The following is a 14,851-nucleotide window of genomic DNA, read 5'->3' as shown; positions in this document are numbered from 1 at the left end:
AAATACAGTTTTAGGCACACAATTTATTTATACCCCCCCAAAGATATTAGTAATAGCATCTCTCTAGGGAGCAAAGCTGGCATACATAAGTGGATATTGAAAGGATTTGTTATTTTGTCTACATAGGGAAGTCTTAATTTGGAAACTTCCTCCTCTGAGTCAGAGTATATATAATAAGTTATGGTTTACTGTCCTAAGGAGCTATATAAGGTACAAAGATGTGTGACTTATTCAGGGTCACATATTATAAGCAGCTGAGATGAGATCTGAGCTCAGGTTTTTCTGAAACCCAGCCCAGCAATCCACTATTATGCCCCACGTCCTCTGCTATCTAAAAGTATTTTTATTGACTAACAATTAATTTAAAGGATTCAGAATTCTCAGTGACATCTCAAACTTGTTATATTTTTAAAATAACTCATTATCTTTCCTCTTTAAACTCTGCCCTCTTCCCAAATTCTCTATTTGCTACTGAGGTTACCATCAATTTCTTGAGAGTCCAGGCTCACCCCTTAGTGCTACCTCAGTTTCTCTTTTCAATTCGCCCTGCATATCCAATCTGTTCCCAAGTCCTCTTGTTTCTTCGTTGTTGTTCAGTCGCTTTGCAGTTGTATCTGACTCTGTGACATCATTGGTGGGTTTCTTAACAAGAATGGGGAGTGCTTTTGCCATTCCCTTCTCCAGCTCCTTTCACAGATGAGGACACTGAGACCGGGAGCACCTAACTGCCTTCTCGTCTCGACTGCCACAGTATCTCCAGTGTGTGCCCCTTCTCTCACTGGCATGACCGCCAACCAGGCGCAGCTTCTTATCGCTTCACGTAAGCGTCTGCTAGTGGTGTTCTCTGCCTCCGGTCTTTCCTCCTCCCTGCCCGTCTTCTACGCAGACGCCCAACTGATCTCCCTAAATTGCAGGCCTCATTACTCGAGAAACGCCAAGGCCTCCCCATTTCGAGGATGCGATTAGCGTCACCACCTGGCTTCTTCCTACCCCTCCAGTCTCGTTGAGCCTCTTCCACGCACATACAGTCTAGCAACACAGGCCTTCTTGCTGTTCTTCCAACAAGCAATCCCCTCCTTTTCACTCGGTCCTGGAGTCCTCTTCCTCTTCACCCCCTTTTACTTGCTCCCCTGATTTCCCTAAGGCTTAAGCTTTAATCTACTTTCTGCAAGAGACCTTTACTTGCCACCCATCTCCCTCTTACTACATATAATAAAAAGGCATGTCGGTGGGTGCTATATGAAAGCATACAGATCTCCACGTCTTCTTGTTTGCATGTTGTTTCTCTCATTGGAATGTGAACTTCTTGAAGGGGAGGATAATAGTTTCTTTGTATCCCCAGGACTCAGCATAGGGTCTGGCACACTTCTAAGTATTAATAAATGTTTGTTGACTGATGGGAAGCTTCTATTACTTAATTCTATGTTTTACCACTCGTGGAATAATTGTAAAAACATGAAAGTATTTATGTCATAGTACATAGGACTTCAAATGGCAAATGCTAGGACAAAGAAGTTTCATTAATTAAAGAGAAAAAGGTTCTCTGTCCTAGAATTTTATATCTGAGTGCTATAGGCAATTTCACATATGACCAGCAAATGATTAGCATGGAACGTCTCCAGGAAGATGTCAATATAAACAAAGCTTCTATTATACTACTATTGTTCAGATCAACTGGCCTCTGGCTAAGATTCATTGAATGAACTTTTAATTTTTTCTAAAACATATAATTTCTTGTACTTATATCAGTATACTTACCCTCTAGTACAACTCCAGCAATTTCTCTCCCAACAGGAAAAAATTCCTTCTCCAGTTTCATTTCTGATAAAAGCTAAATCATAATAATAGTTAAGAACTTCCCCATCTGGAATAAATTCTAGTCTATCCCCTCAAAATTGGGGAAGGTAAATTAAAAAAAAATCATATTAAAGAAAAAGCATATCTTGCCCCATTTTTAGAATTAAGGCATTCCCATCCCAGATTAAGACAAGAGGAAATTATTTTAGAACATGCTTTGAAAACAAATATTTTAGATGATAATAAATCACTATACAGGGATACAGAAAGAGATGTCAATGCTAAAACAAGTTATCTTAAACAAAACAAGAACTTCATGAAAATGTTTTGTTCAAACATAGCATATTCTACCATTTCTGAAGGGACATTTTAGGCGCAATGTGTGATTTTCATTAGAAATTACTGGGGGCGGGGGGGGGGGGGGCAACTGGGTAGCTCAGTGGATGGAGAGCCAGGCCTAGAGATGGGAGGTTCTAGGTTCAAATCTGGCCTCAGACACTTCCCAGCTGGGTGACCCTGGGCAAGTCACTTGACCCCCATGGCCCAGCCCTTACCGCTCTTCTGGCTTGGAGCCAATACACAGTATTGACTCCAAGATGGAAGGTGAGGGTTTAAAAAAAAAAGAAATTACTAGGCCTTGATAGTCTCATAATACAGGTGTGATAATAGCAATGGAGCTATTATCAGGATCAACTGAAAAATGTGTAATGTGTTTGGCAAAGCTTAAAGTGAAATAAGTATTAGATGTTGCTGTTATTATTATCATTGCTTCTGTCAAATGAAATTTGAGAACGCAGAAGAGAAAAGCAGATGTGAAAAGTGAGTAGCTAGCTGATTTTTTTTACTTTTTTTATTTTAAAAATATTTTCCCACGGTGACACGATTCATTTTCTCTCCCCCTTCTCTCCTCCCCTCCCCTCCCAGAACTGACAAGCAGTCCCACTGGCTTATACATGTGTTAGCACTTGACGCCCATTTCCATACGATTCCTTTTCATAACAGAGTAATAAGATGATTTTTGAGACGGCACTAGGGATTCCTGGACAAAAGCGTAAATGTGAAAAATGACACGTTCTTGACAAAGTTCAAGAAAAACGTCATTCAGGCTCTTGTGAATCTACTCCAGAAAGGGAACCAAAAACAGAGCACACCGTCTACCTGGGGCTGCCAAGCCTAGTACAGACAGCCGGGCAGATTCACCACGGGAGGGAGAGCAGGCCAGACCTCCGTGGGGGAGCCCCTCACGGTCGAAACGTTACTCCGAAATTCAAATTCGAATGCAAGAAGGCAAACTGGATCTTTGCAGGCAAGCCTCGGACTGGCACTGACTGACTAGTAAAGCTTTGGGAGGCTGCGCCGCCTACTTCAAAGGGACAAAATGGCTACAAGGGCAGGCCACCTTTTGGATGGCGTTCAACAGAGGGTTACAGAGCCTGGCTCCATAGCAGGAGCCGTTAGGTAAGGGGTTGGGAAGCCCCCGGCACCTGGCCCCGATGCAGGGTATTGTGGTACCATCCTGACATGTCGGCATCCCCGCGGCCTGCCCCACGCGGAGGCAGCTCACACAGTAGAGAGTTTATTCCTTCAGGAGCTGGGGGAAGTGACAAGGGAAACTTGTTTCCGACCTGATACGTCCGAACCAATAAGAAGGAATTCCAAGAACCCCCCTCTCGTAGTTCAAGGCATGAGGAGCACTTAGGGGAAGACAAGGGACCCTGGCAGTGCGCTAAGAAAGATCGGAGTCCGAAAGTTGTCAGACTCTCCAAGCCAGGTGACTTGGAGCAAGTTATTTTACTTCTTTCAGCATCCGTTTCCTCATCTGCAAAATGGGGATTATAACAGCATATACCTGATAAGATAGTTGTAAGATAACATACATAAAATGACTTGCAACTACTCAAGTAAAATGACTTAAACTACTCAAGTTCCAGTTTTGCTTTTTTTTTTCTTCCAAAAGGAACATTCTTTGGCCAGAGGATGGCAAAAAGTCAGCAGAGGAGTGGCAAAGTCAGTGAGGAGATATTCTGGAGACTTAGTTGCTGTTAAGGGACTTGAACTAGAGTTGTGGTCAGCAAAACTCTAAGGATAAAAAGAGGATTTTTTAATTGAAAAAAAATATAGAAAATTTCCCCTACAAACTGTTTTTTTTTTTTAATCCTTACTTTCCATCTTAGAACAGGTACTAGGTATCAGTTCCAAGGCACAAGAGCAGTAAGGGAGCAGTAAGGGATAGGCAATTGGAGTTAAGTGACTTGCCCAGGACTACACAGCTAGGAAGTATCTTTTTAGGGCTAGATTTGAATCTAGGACCTTCTTCTTCAGGCCTGCTTCTCTATCCACTGAGCCGCCTACCTGCCTCTGCTTGGTCCAATTTTGTTTGACATTTTTACCACTGTCTTAGATGAAGTCATAGATTTTCTCCCCCTTACCCTACCTCTTCTGCTGGTGCCACCTCCAAATCTAACCACGAAAGCCCATGCCTCTGGCCTTGAAGCGACACTAGGTTCCCTTGTCATTCCTCCACCTTCCTTCTTCCTCTTAGAACAGTAAGCAAATCAGCAGTACCAAATTTCTAGAAAGAACCTGTCAGTGGACGATCCTGTTATCTCATTCCCTGTCTCAGGTGACTTCCCACACTAAAATGTCTTTCCTTAACAAGACATTTGTCCTTATATGTATTTTCCTCCTACTAAAGTGTAATCTTCTTGAAGACAGGGATTGTTTTGATTTTATATTTTTTATCCCCAGATCTTAGCATAGTGTTTGGGACACAGTAAGCAATTAATAAATGCTTTTTTATTTATTCACTGATGGCATGTTGTCAAATTTGCAGATGAAAAGTTTGGGGAGCCACATTTCGAAGAGAGCTAGAATACAAAAAGCTCTCAATAGACTAGAAAACTAAATGGATCCCCTTCCCCAATTAATAGAGATAAATAGTTTTCTTGTTGTCAAGATCAGAAAAAGTTAAAATTGGTAACATTGGAGGCATCTGTTAAGTTATTAAAAATATGGATTTTTATCAGTAATTGGAAAATTAATTTATAAAGTTTAATCAACTTTATTCACATACAAATAGCCAGATTTTTAAGCCAAGATCTAATAGTTCATCATTTCTGATCAAATTATAATAATACTAGTTTTTAACATATTGCACCATTATCAAGATCTACTGGAAAATATTTTAAGTTAGGCACATCTCAATTCTGACTTTAGATTTATATCACTGACATAATCCCTTGATGGTGGGTCTGAACTTTCAAGAAAGAGAATGCACTTTTGCAATGTACATTGTCCAGAGGTTGGCCACAGACTGAAATTTTAGATCATTATGTCCAATCTGCTTAGAACATCTGTGCTAGCAAATGATGCAAATATATTTTCCCTAAATTCAAGTAGGCTGCATTTGTCTTGTTGATCAATTATTCAATGTCGGGGAAAACAGTTGTTAGCAAATTATAAATGATGAAGATTTTACTTACGTTTTAGTTAGAATAAAGGAATACTACGTACCTTTGTATTTATCCAGCTTAGAGCACAAGCTTTTACTTGAAGCTTCACATAGTTATCCTTTACATCAGGAAGATTTTCCTAAGTAAAGTTTATACATAATAGCATGAGAATTGTATACATAAGCCTTTTCTAAAGTGTGAAAAGGAAAATCACTCATTACAACAATCAAAAATTGAACAGTAATTGCATTTGCTGGTAAAACGATGTAAATTCTTAGACAAAATAGTGTAGACTCAAAGGATAATAATAGAATTTTACCTCAAATAATTTTTGGGGGGAAGTTTAAAAAAGTATTCTTCTGGTACTAACACAATATTATAGGCAACAAAATCATGATAACAAGAGTACAACAACTCAATAATTTTTGTAAAAATTAGGATTAATATTAGCCTACTAAATTATGGAGAATAAGGTCATGTATTCTAAAAAATGGGTTTATACTTTATCTTCCAATTCTTAGTACAAAAGCAGTCTTTTAGGATATTCTTAGTTTTTATGAGAAGTGCTATTATTATGTCTTTTCCTTGGAGTTATTAGCATGCTCAGTGAAATCAGATATGAGAAGTTCATGTCATCATGAATCCTTCATAATTCAGGCTGAATGTAATTTATACAATAAGAAACATTTCTAGTTTAGTTAGTTATTGGACATCTTCCTTATTAAATAGTTATCATTAGAAATTTTTTAAAAATTAGCCTAATTTTTTCTTGAATGTTTATACATGCAAACTAACTAAAACAAATATCTTTTTTTTTTTTGGTTTGATATGTAGCCAAAGATTACTTTTAAAAATCTTAAATTTTAAAAAGTGTCAAGTATGCTCAGGATGACATTTAGGGTGATGAATGTCACAAATTATATTTGTCTTGATTATATAAAATGCAGAATGAATGAGACTGTTAAAGGTTTAGCAGTGTATTATTGAAAACAACACATATTTTGTCACTATACATAAATAATAGCATTTGTTGAAAAATACTAACATATCCTACAGCCTTTCAAACATATAACCTACTTTCTTGTGAAATTTTATACAAGATGGAATCTACCTTATAAATTGTTCAAACAAATAGAAGAATTTGTAGTTTATCAGATATACCAGAAAAACCTTAATCTTAATATCCATAATATGGTCTGTTTAGATGTGTAGGAGTGTTGTAACATAATGAATGCTCTAAAATACATTTGATGTAATTTACATATTATAAAGATGATACCTCATATGGGTAATATTTTAAACAAAACATTAAAGTAATTTAAGGAAATAATAATTAAAAAAAACCTTAACTTCTCTCTTAGAATCAATACTGTGTATTGGTTCTGAGGCAGAAGAGAGGTAAGGGCTAGATATTGGGGGTTAAGTGAAGTTGCTCAGGGTCACACAGCTAGGAAATGTCTGAGACCAAATTTGAACCCAGGACCCTCCTGTCTATAGGTCTGGCTCTCAATCCACTAAGCCACCCTGCTGCCCCCATAAAGTAATCATTTTGATGGTTATTTAACCTACTCCATGTTGAAATGGACCTAAGATGAGAAGATATCCCCTTAATCACCGTAGAATATCTATTATATTATTACGATTGTAGCCTACTATGATAACTTCAGTACTAGAGATACTGGATATAGAAAATTAATTTTTCTTTCTTTCTCTCTCTCTTTTTAAAAATTCATTGAAACATTAAAAAAATGCACAGGAGAGGAGAAAAGAAAGTTCAGCAGGAAACACGAAGAAGCAGAGCAACTTTGAAAGCAATGCTGAATTTATTGTATATTCTTTTAAAAAATCAAGTTATGTGTAAAAAGGGATGTGCAGTTTTACATGCAAGTCTTCAGTTTATACATATAAATCTTTTGTTTCTCTTTATAATGAACTGATATTTTTCATGTTTGTTAAATTCAGACTAAAAAAAGGAAAATCTTCTCATTTTCTAGAAGACAACTTTTCTCACCCTTTCTTGAAATACAAATGAAATTTCTTCTCCTGGTGAACTCTGCTGAAAATATAAGCCTTTCATAGTGACCTGAAAGAAAAATTATGTTTAAACAATGTAAGTCACAAGAAGGAGATAACTAAACTTTAAAATATTTTAAAAACAAAAACATATAAAATTTTAAATTATAAATGTCAATATTGTATTTTATTAGCCAAAGCCTTCTAATTAATAGGCCCTGTTACCTTAAATGTTATGCTTTTCATGGGGAAACGTGGGTGATAAAATATTTATGGATCAATATAATGTATCAGTACTATGGTAGAAAAAACTCAAACCAATTTCTATTTACAGTGGGTCAGTCATATCACCTTTTCCTCTCAAGAAACAGCACGAGGCAGTAAAATAGCAAGAGTTATTAATTTTCAAAAATCCTTGAGTTGGTGAAGAAAACATAATTTCCATTAAAAAAATCCTATCTTCTATTTTAATTGCTTTGTACCTTTAATAGTGGAAAGCCTTTGAGACCGTAGTCAATGGGTCCACCATTAAATTAACTTGCTTTGATACCCACCTCAACTTTATAGAACACAAGGTGCATTTTTGAGACAAGTATGGGAATTAATTTTTTAAAACTGACAATATTAATCTGAAGTATCATCTCACAACCAGCAAATAGGCAAAGATGATAAAAGATGAAGTCATATTATAATGGGCTGTTAGTGAAGCTGTGAACTAGTCATTAACTACTCTGGAAAGCAATTTGGAATTAAGGCAAAAGTGACAAAAGGTCCACCCTAAGGATATCAAAGACAGAAATTCATAGTAGCACTATTTGTGGCAGCAAAGAACTGGAAACAACGTAGACACCCTATCCATGAAAGAATGATCAGGGAATACGTTTTGTTGCATGAATATAATGAAATGTTACTGTACCTTAAGAAGAAACAAATACCAAAAAACATTCAGAGAAACACAGGAGCACATGAAATGATGTGGAGTAAAGTAATACTATGCTTGGCCTTGGAAAAGGATTGGAAAAAAAAATCCATTTCCTTCCTCTCATTGCAGAAGGAAGGAAATATGAGGAGAAGCTTCATGCAGGAAGTGGTTCTGAGTCCTGAAGGAAACTTGGGATCCTAAGAGGTAGTGGTTATAAAGGAGGATATTCTAGACATGGGTACTATTAGTGCAAAGGCTGCATATGAAGACCAGATGGCTGCATATAAGGAATAGAAAGAAAGGGAAAGGCTAAAATGGGGCCAGGTTATGAAGGGTTTTAAATGCCGAACAGCCCTGGAGCTTATATTTTTTTCAGGAGGTAATAGGAGAGCCACTGGAGTTTACTGAAGAGGGAAGTTAATATATACAGACCTGAATTTAAGGAAAATCATTTTTGTGGTTGTGAACAGGACAAGAGGCAGGTGGCAGGGAGATCAATTAGAAGGTTACTGCAATAGTCATATAATCTCGGATTTAGGATTATATGAGATCTAAGAGGCTCATTTTACAGCTGAGGAAACTAAGGTCCAGACTCAGTTGTACAGAGGTGGGCCTTGAAACTGGCTCCTCTGTCTCCAGAACCAATGCCTGAACTCGACCTGAGTAAGCAGAGTGAAGAGAGAAGGTACAAGAAAATGATGTGGATGTAGAAATGACCAAGATTAGTAAATCAGAATTTGTACGTAATAAAAGGACCTCTGATAATCAATCACCTATGCAAAATTCTGAAATCATGGTAAGATCATGAGCCTCTTCATGAGGCTCAGTTCCTGTGGTGTAGAGGTATAGAAGGAGATATGCATTTTCAGACATGGACAATGTATTGATTTATTTTGCTTGAATACATATCTCTGTTACAAAGTGAGTCTTCTACTTGGAAGATACATGATAGGTCACCAGACACTGATATTTAAAAAAGGAGCATAAAAAACTGTTGTCAATGTTCATAGAAGAAATTTGAGTCAGTCAGGCATATATGCTGTTTGAGTATTCATATGAATCAGTGTTATCAATCTAGCAGTGCCCTTCAGTAATGCAGATCTCAACCCATAAATGCCTGTTCTTCCTGTGTGATTCTTACTCAGGACTTCCCCTGAGTTTGCCAACCACAACAAAACCAATATGTGTTCATGTTTTCTTAAAAACAAAAACAAAAATGCACCTGAGAAAAATTCAATTTATTATCCTATTCTTTTTTCTGGTTCTCTTTCACATATTGAAATGCTTGTATTTTTTAAACCACACACACACACACACACACACACCCAGCCAAGACACAAATTCCACCTCATTCACTTAATAGATGAAATTAATACCAAGTCCTAGAAAAGTTATGTAATTGGCCCAAAGCCACAAATTGAGTTCATGGTGACAAGACTAGATCTTAAGTTTCCCAATTCACTTATCAGTGATCATTTCATCTTATCACATTCTTGAAGGCTGAATGTGAAGATTAAAATTAAAACAAAATAAAATTTTAGCTATGGAAAACCTAGAAATACAGTACCTTACTGTAAAATTTGAGTTAAATATTTGGTCATAAACTATGTGTGGGTCAATGTAAATTGACATGTCATCATATAAAATAACAAGTTAAATCAACCTTCCTTTTCTTTCTCTCTTTGCAGGATATTTACTTTTAACTACACCAAAAATGAGTCACAAAAAAGGAGACATAAGATTTAGTCTTAAAAGAATGAATCTCATTCTTTAAGAATAATAATCACTTAGTATTTCTTTAATACCTAATAGTTCTACAGATGTATACTTTATAGCGTATAGAGAAAGACCCCTTTCTCTCCTTATGAGCAACTGAGGACATCACTTGCCCCTCTGCTCAGCAGCCCAATGGAAGTGCTTCTTCCCTCCCCTGTCTGGGGTAAAGTGTGGTGTGAGAGTTGCTGTTTGAGTGCTTGGTCTCTAAAAAGTTCGCCATCACTGCCCTAGATGATAAGAAAGTATCATAGCTAAAGGCAATAGCATATATAATTTGAAGAGGGCATGTAACACATTTATTTTTTGTGTTGCATATATTAGTACATAAATCACCAAGAGTTAAGTGTCCCACAGGTTAGACACTATACTAAGTGCTGGGATACAAATGCAGTGAATTAAAAACAAAACAAAACAAAAACACCTTCCCTTCACCCTTAAAGTCCATATATAGTACTTCTATTCTCTATACTTTTTCTTTTGGTGACTTCATCTTCTCGTAGCTCTCTAGCTTACAAATCTGTAATTTCATCAGTGTGGATATACTTCTTCCACAGGTACAATTTAATTCCACAAAGACCTGGCAAACAGCTACTATGCACAAAGTACTGTCTTCTACTGGGAGATATACCATATACATAGAAAGAAAAACACTAATAATAAGGGTGGGTAAGGGAAAATAATGAAAGGCTTCCCACAGGAAAAGGATATATGAATTGGATCTAAAAGCAACACAAGGATTCAAGAAGGCAGACATGGGGAGGGTGTGACTGCAGGGAAATAGAGGTTACATGAAGAAGAAGAATATGAGATAAGTACAGAAAAGTAGGATGTAATTTGGTTGGAGAGCATTAAATGCCAGACTGAGTTATTTTATTCCAGGGAAAACAGTCATGATTACCTTATAAGATTTACCACAGTTGGTAAGACAGCAGCAGTACCTGAGTTAGGCCTAGAAGGAAGACAAAGATTCAAGAAGACAAGAAATAGGGAAGTTAAGATGTGGATTCAGGGAATATGATGATGAACATTCTTGTATAAAAAGAATTGTAAAATAGAGTGGAGAGAGGGCAGCCCTACTCCGGTAGACTGTGGTTCAGTCTTTCCAAAATCCTGACTGTGTGAACCTGAGTAAAAGTTACTTTACTTTTTAGTATCCCAGGTGACCCTTTAGTATAAGTTTCTCTTTCACAATGTGAGGATTAGGGGTGCCAAAACCCCAGAGATGTGGAAAATCTGGGTCAAATTATTTGATTCTCACTTCATAATAAAGAAACAGACCTAAATTTTTTCCTTTCTTTTGAAAATAGGGTGTTTACAGTACCTTTCTGTAAAATTTGAGTTAAATATTTGGTCATAGGCTATATATGGGTTAATGTAAATATTTCTAGCCTTTATGTGTCATCTTTTGGCTTTCACATTCTCTTTAAAAACTTTTAAGATTTCACAAATTTTAACTTAAAAATCAAATTGGGTATATTTATGGTATTAAAAGATATTATGTAATACTGTATGTATATATATTATGCATTTATGAGTTTCTAAAATTTTTTGGTGTCATCTATTTGCTTTTGTATGTTGGCTGTAGTTTCCACAAAATTCCCCCCCAAATTCTCATTTAGCTTTTTATACTGATCCATTCTATAATGAAATTGTCATGGGGAAAGTCACATGGAAGAAATACCTACATGGAAGAGATATCTATACTACAGGTTGCAAAATACCGTCATCTTGCATTGGGAAAGTGTTTCTTAACCTCCTCTGACAATAATCCTATGCTAATGAAATGACAAACCTGGATAAAAGAAGGAAGAAATGACAAAAAAAACCTGTGTGAAATTAAAAAAAGACTTTATCCTTAGTCTTCAAGAATGTTGTGGGGAGATAGAAATATCACTGATATGTGAATAGGAAACTTAAGGTCTGGTCTTGATATCTTTATGAAAAAAAAAAAATATATATATATATATATTAGGATAATAGCTTAATAAAATGGAAGAATCAAGTGTGATGTTTTCAGGGTTGGGAGTGATCTGGGTATGCCTAAAAAGGCAACTGGGAAGGAGCTGTAAGATTTAAATTAATCTATTCACTTAGAGGGAATTACGGGTTCTAAACCCCACTTCTGGTCGCCAAAAATGTAAGATTTAAATTAATGTCCAACATTCCAGGTATTAATTTTATAAGGTTTATTAATAATCTCTTGAAGTAGAATGAATAAAAAGGAAAGAGAAGTATAAAAACCTAATTATCTAGCAAAAGTAAACCCACATGAATAAATTCTCTTGGCTCTCAAAAAACCCCAAGTCCACAGATGCCTGTAATCACAAGAAGAGAGAGCGAGAGATGGGGCTACAGAAAATTTATATCCTGCCTACATCAGCAAGTAAGGTAAGGAGAGTGGGGTGCTGAGAATTGTAATTCTGGGGTTCAGATTCCAATTACACAGAGCCAATTGGCAGAGAAAGTCTGAAGATGAGAAAAGGAAGATGAAAGGGTTCCTTGAGGAAAAGAAACAGGAGGTGATGGGTTTAAGGGAACAAGGAGGAAATTTAGCCTAGGCAAGGAGGAAGATCATCTCATCCTCTAAGACTGGAGATGAAGGAAGGTGGAAATCTAGAAATGTTCTGAGTTGTGGAATAAGCAAGATGAAAATTCATAGTGAATGGCCTCAAGTTTCTTAGCAAATTAGGAAGTAAATTTCTCTGGGGAGAAAAACTTAAGGCACTGGTATTCAGAGAGATAAGAAAGTTTTCAGGAAGCATTATAGGCTGAAACAGCAAAGAATTATTACATGAAATGAATTTGCAGAGAACATTTTTAGTATGGTAAGGTGTCTGTCTCCCAGCTGGGTTCATATTAGCACAAGAACGGCAATGTCAAAGACAAATGATGGCAGAATTGATAAGGTATGAATTGTAATAGGAAAAAGGGACACATATTCAAGATGGAGGTTCAAGGTTAAACTAGTTAAACTATAGACTCAGGACAGCAAAAATATAAAGCAATGAGAGAGTAAAAATCATAGAAAAGGAAAAAACATGAAAAGATGGAGAATAAATAGGTATAGGAACAAAAATATTTCTGGCAGCACTTTTTGTGGTAGTAAAAGAATTGGAAATACAGAGCATACCCAGTGATTGTAGAATATCTGAATAGATATAATAAAAATGAAGAATTCAAGGAAATTTAGGACAATTTATATAAACCAATGCAGAAATAAGTAAGAAGAACCAGGAAAAGAATTTATATAACTTCGATAATGAAAAGGAAAATAAAATTGAAATATTTCAGAATCTGATCAACACAGCAATCAACTATGATTCAAAACTTATGGTAAAGCATTTCTGTCTCTTCTGGGCAAAGACATGACTACTAGGAAGCATAGGTGGCCAGACATGGCCAATATATTGAATTTGTTTTACTTAACTGTATTTCTTTTTTAAAGTCTAGAAAGGTGAGGAACAGGGCAATTGGAAAGTTATGCCAATACTTTTTTTTTTAAGTACATCAATGAAACTTCTTTTAAACAAAAGAATAACTTAAAAGTGTAAATTAGAGGGGAAAATGTAGAATTTTTATGAACAGAGAGATGACTTCAGAGTTCAAGATCATGAAAATTTAAGATTTGGGTGACGGTGAATTCTAAGCATAAGCACCATTTTGGGTTGATGAAGAAGGATGAAGGTCATGATGAATAATTTGATAAACCGGAAACTATGGGTGTTCACTGTATATACTGAAGGACCAAAATAAAAGGTCAGGGATTTAAGGTAGAGTGAGAAACTGAGATAATATACTAGACACACAGAAGAAAGGGCAGCTAGTAGATTACTATTATTATTATTATTATTTTAAATTTTATTTAATTAGTCAATTTTGAACATTTTCCTCTGGTTACACGAATCATATTCCTTTCCTCCCCTCCCCAAACCTCTCCCATAGTGGAAACATACTTCCACTGGGTTTTCGACCCATGTGATCAAGCAGTTGTTTTTCTTCTGTGTTTCTACTCTCACAGTTCTTCCTCTGATTGAGGATAACATTCTTTCTCATAAATCCCTCAGAATTGCCCTGGGTCATTGCATTGCTGCTAGTAGAGACTTCCATTACATTTGATTGTGCTACAATGTCTCAGTCTCTGTGTACAGTGTTCTCCTGGTTCTGCTCCTCTCACTCTGCATCATTTCCTGGAGGTTGTTCCAGTTCACATGGAACTCCTCCAGTTCATTATTCCTTTTAGCACAATAGTATTCCATCACCAACATATACCACAATTTGTTCAGCCATTCCCCAATTGATGGGCATTCCCTCGTTTTCAAATTTTTGGCCACCACAAAGGCAGCTAGTAGATTATAGCAATGAGTAATATGGATGGAATAAGCCTCAAAGGAGGATAGATAGGTTGTAAGGGTAGAGAGGCAGTGAGGAGGAATCCAGAACAAGACTCATCACATTACCCTTTGCAAAACCCCTTGAGATTGTTTTGTTATTCACTCATTGCTATTTATATGGTTTTTTGGTTTCTCCTGATTATTTTCCTATTTATGTATTAATCAATTGCTAGCCATATAGGAGAAAATTATCCTCAATCCTTACCTCCCACTCTCTAATCTCAGTCTTCCTCAACTCTTCTCCATTCCATGTCCCGCTGCAACCTTGCCCAGGCCTTCTTCTATGCCCTCTGGAATTTTCCTTCCATAATTTTTCTTTATCCTAGACTTCCTTCTCTCAGACTCTTATCTATTAGCTGCAACTAAGACTGGCCTCTCCTACCTTCCCTAATGACAATCCTTGTATATCCTCTCTGTTTCTGTCTCTTACTTTTCTCACATTATCCAAACAACTGGTCTTGGTGGGGAAGAGTCTGCACCCCATTGCCACTTCTAGACTC

At 36.5% G+C, this 14,851-nt stretch overlaps 1 protein-coding gene across 3 annotated transcripts in view; it reads right to left on the bottom strand.

Annotated features, from left to right (window-relative positions):
• CRYZL1 (crystallin zeta like 1) overlaps nt 1-14,851 on the bottom strand; it is a 50,811-nt gene that overhangs the window by 29,343 nt on the left and 6,617 nt on the right. For all 3 annotated transcript variants that reach the window (XM_056826057.1, XM_007493262.3, XM_007493261.3), the window contains exons 2-4: nt 7,261-7,332; nt 5,311-5,388; nt 1,759-1,831 (exon numbers count right to left, since the gene is read on the bottom strand). In XM_056826057.1, the coding sequence (XP_056682035.1) occupies nt 1,759-1,831; nt 5,311-5,388; nt 7,261-7,326 (217 nt within the window). In that variant the 5' untranslated portion in view covers nt 7,327-7,332. The remainder of the gene's footprint in view (nt 1-1,758; nt 1,832-5,310; nt 5,389-7,260; nt 7,333-14,851) is intronic.

The sequence above is a fragment of the Monodelphis domestica genome, chromosome 4, assembly GCF_027887165.1.
Source record: "Monodelphis domestica isolate mMonDom1 chromosome 4, mMonDom1.pri, whole genome shotgun sequence".
Lineage (NCBI taxonomy): Eukaryota > Metazoa > Chordata > Mammalia > Didelphimorphia > Didelphidae > Monodelphis > Monodelphis domestica.
The sequence above is the reverse complement of the archived record's forward strand: the minus strand, read 5'-3'. Positions and strand labels throughout refer to the sequence as shown.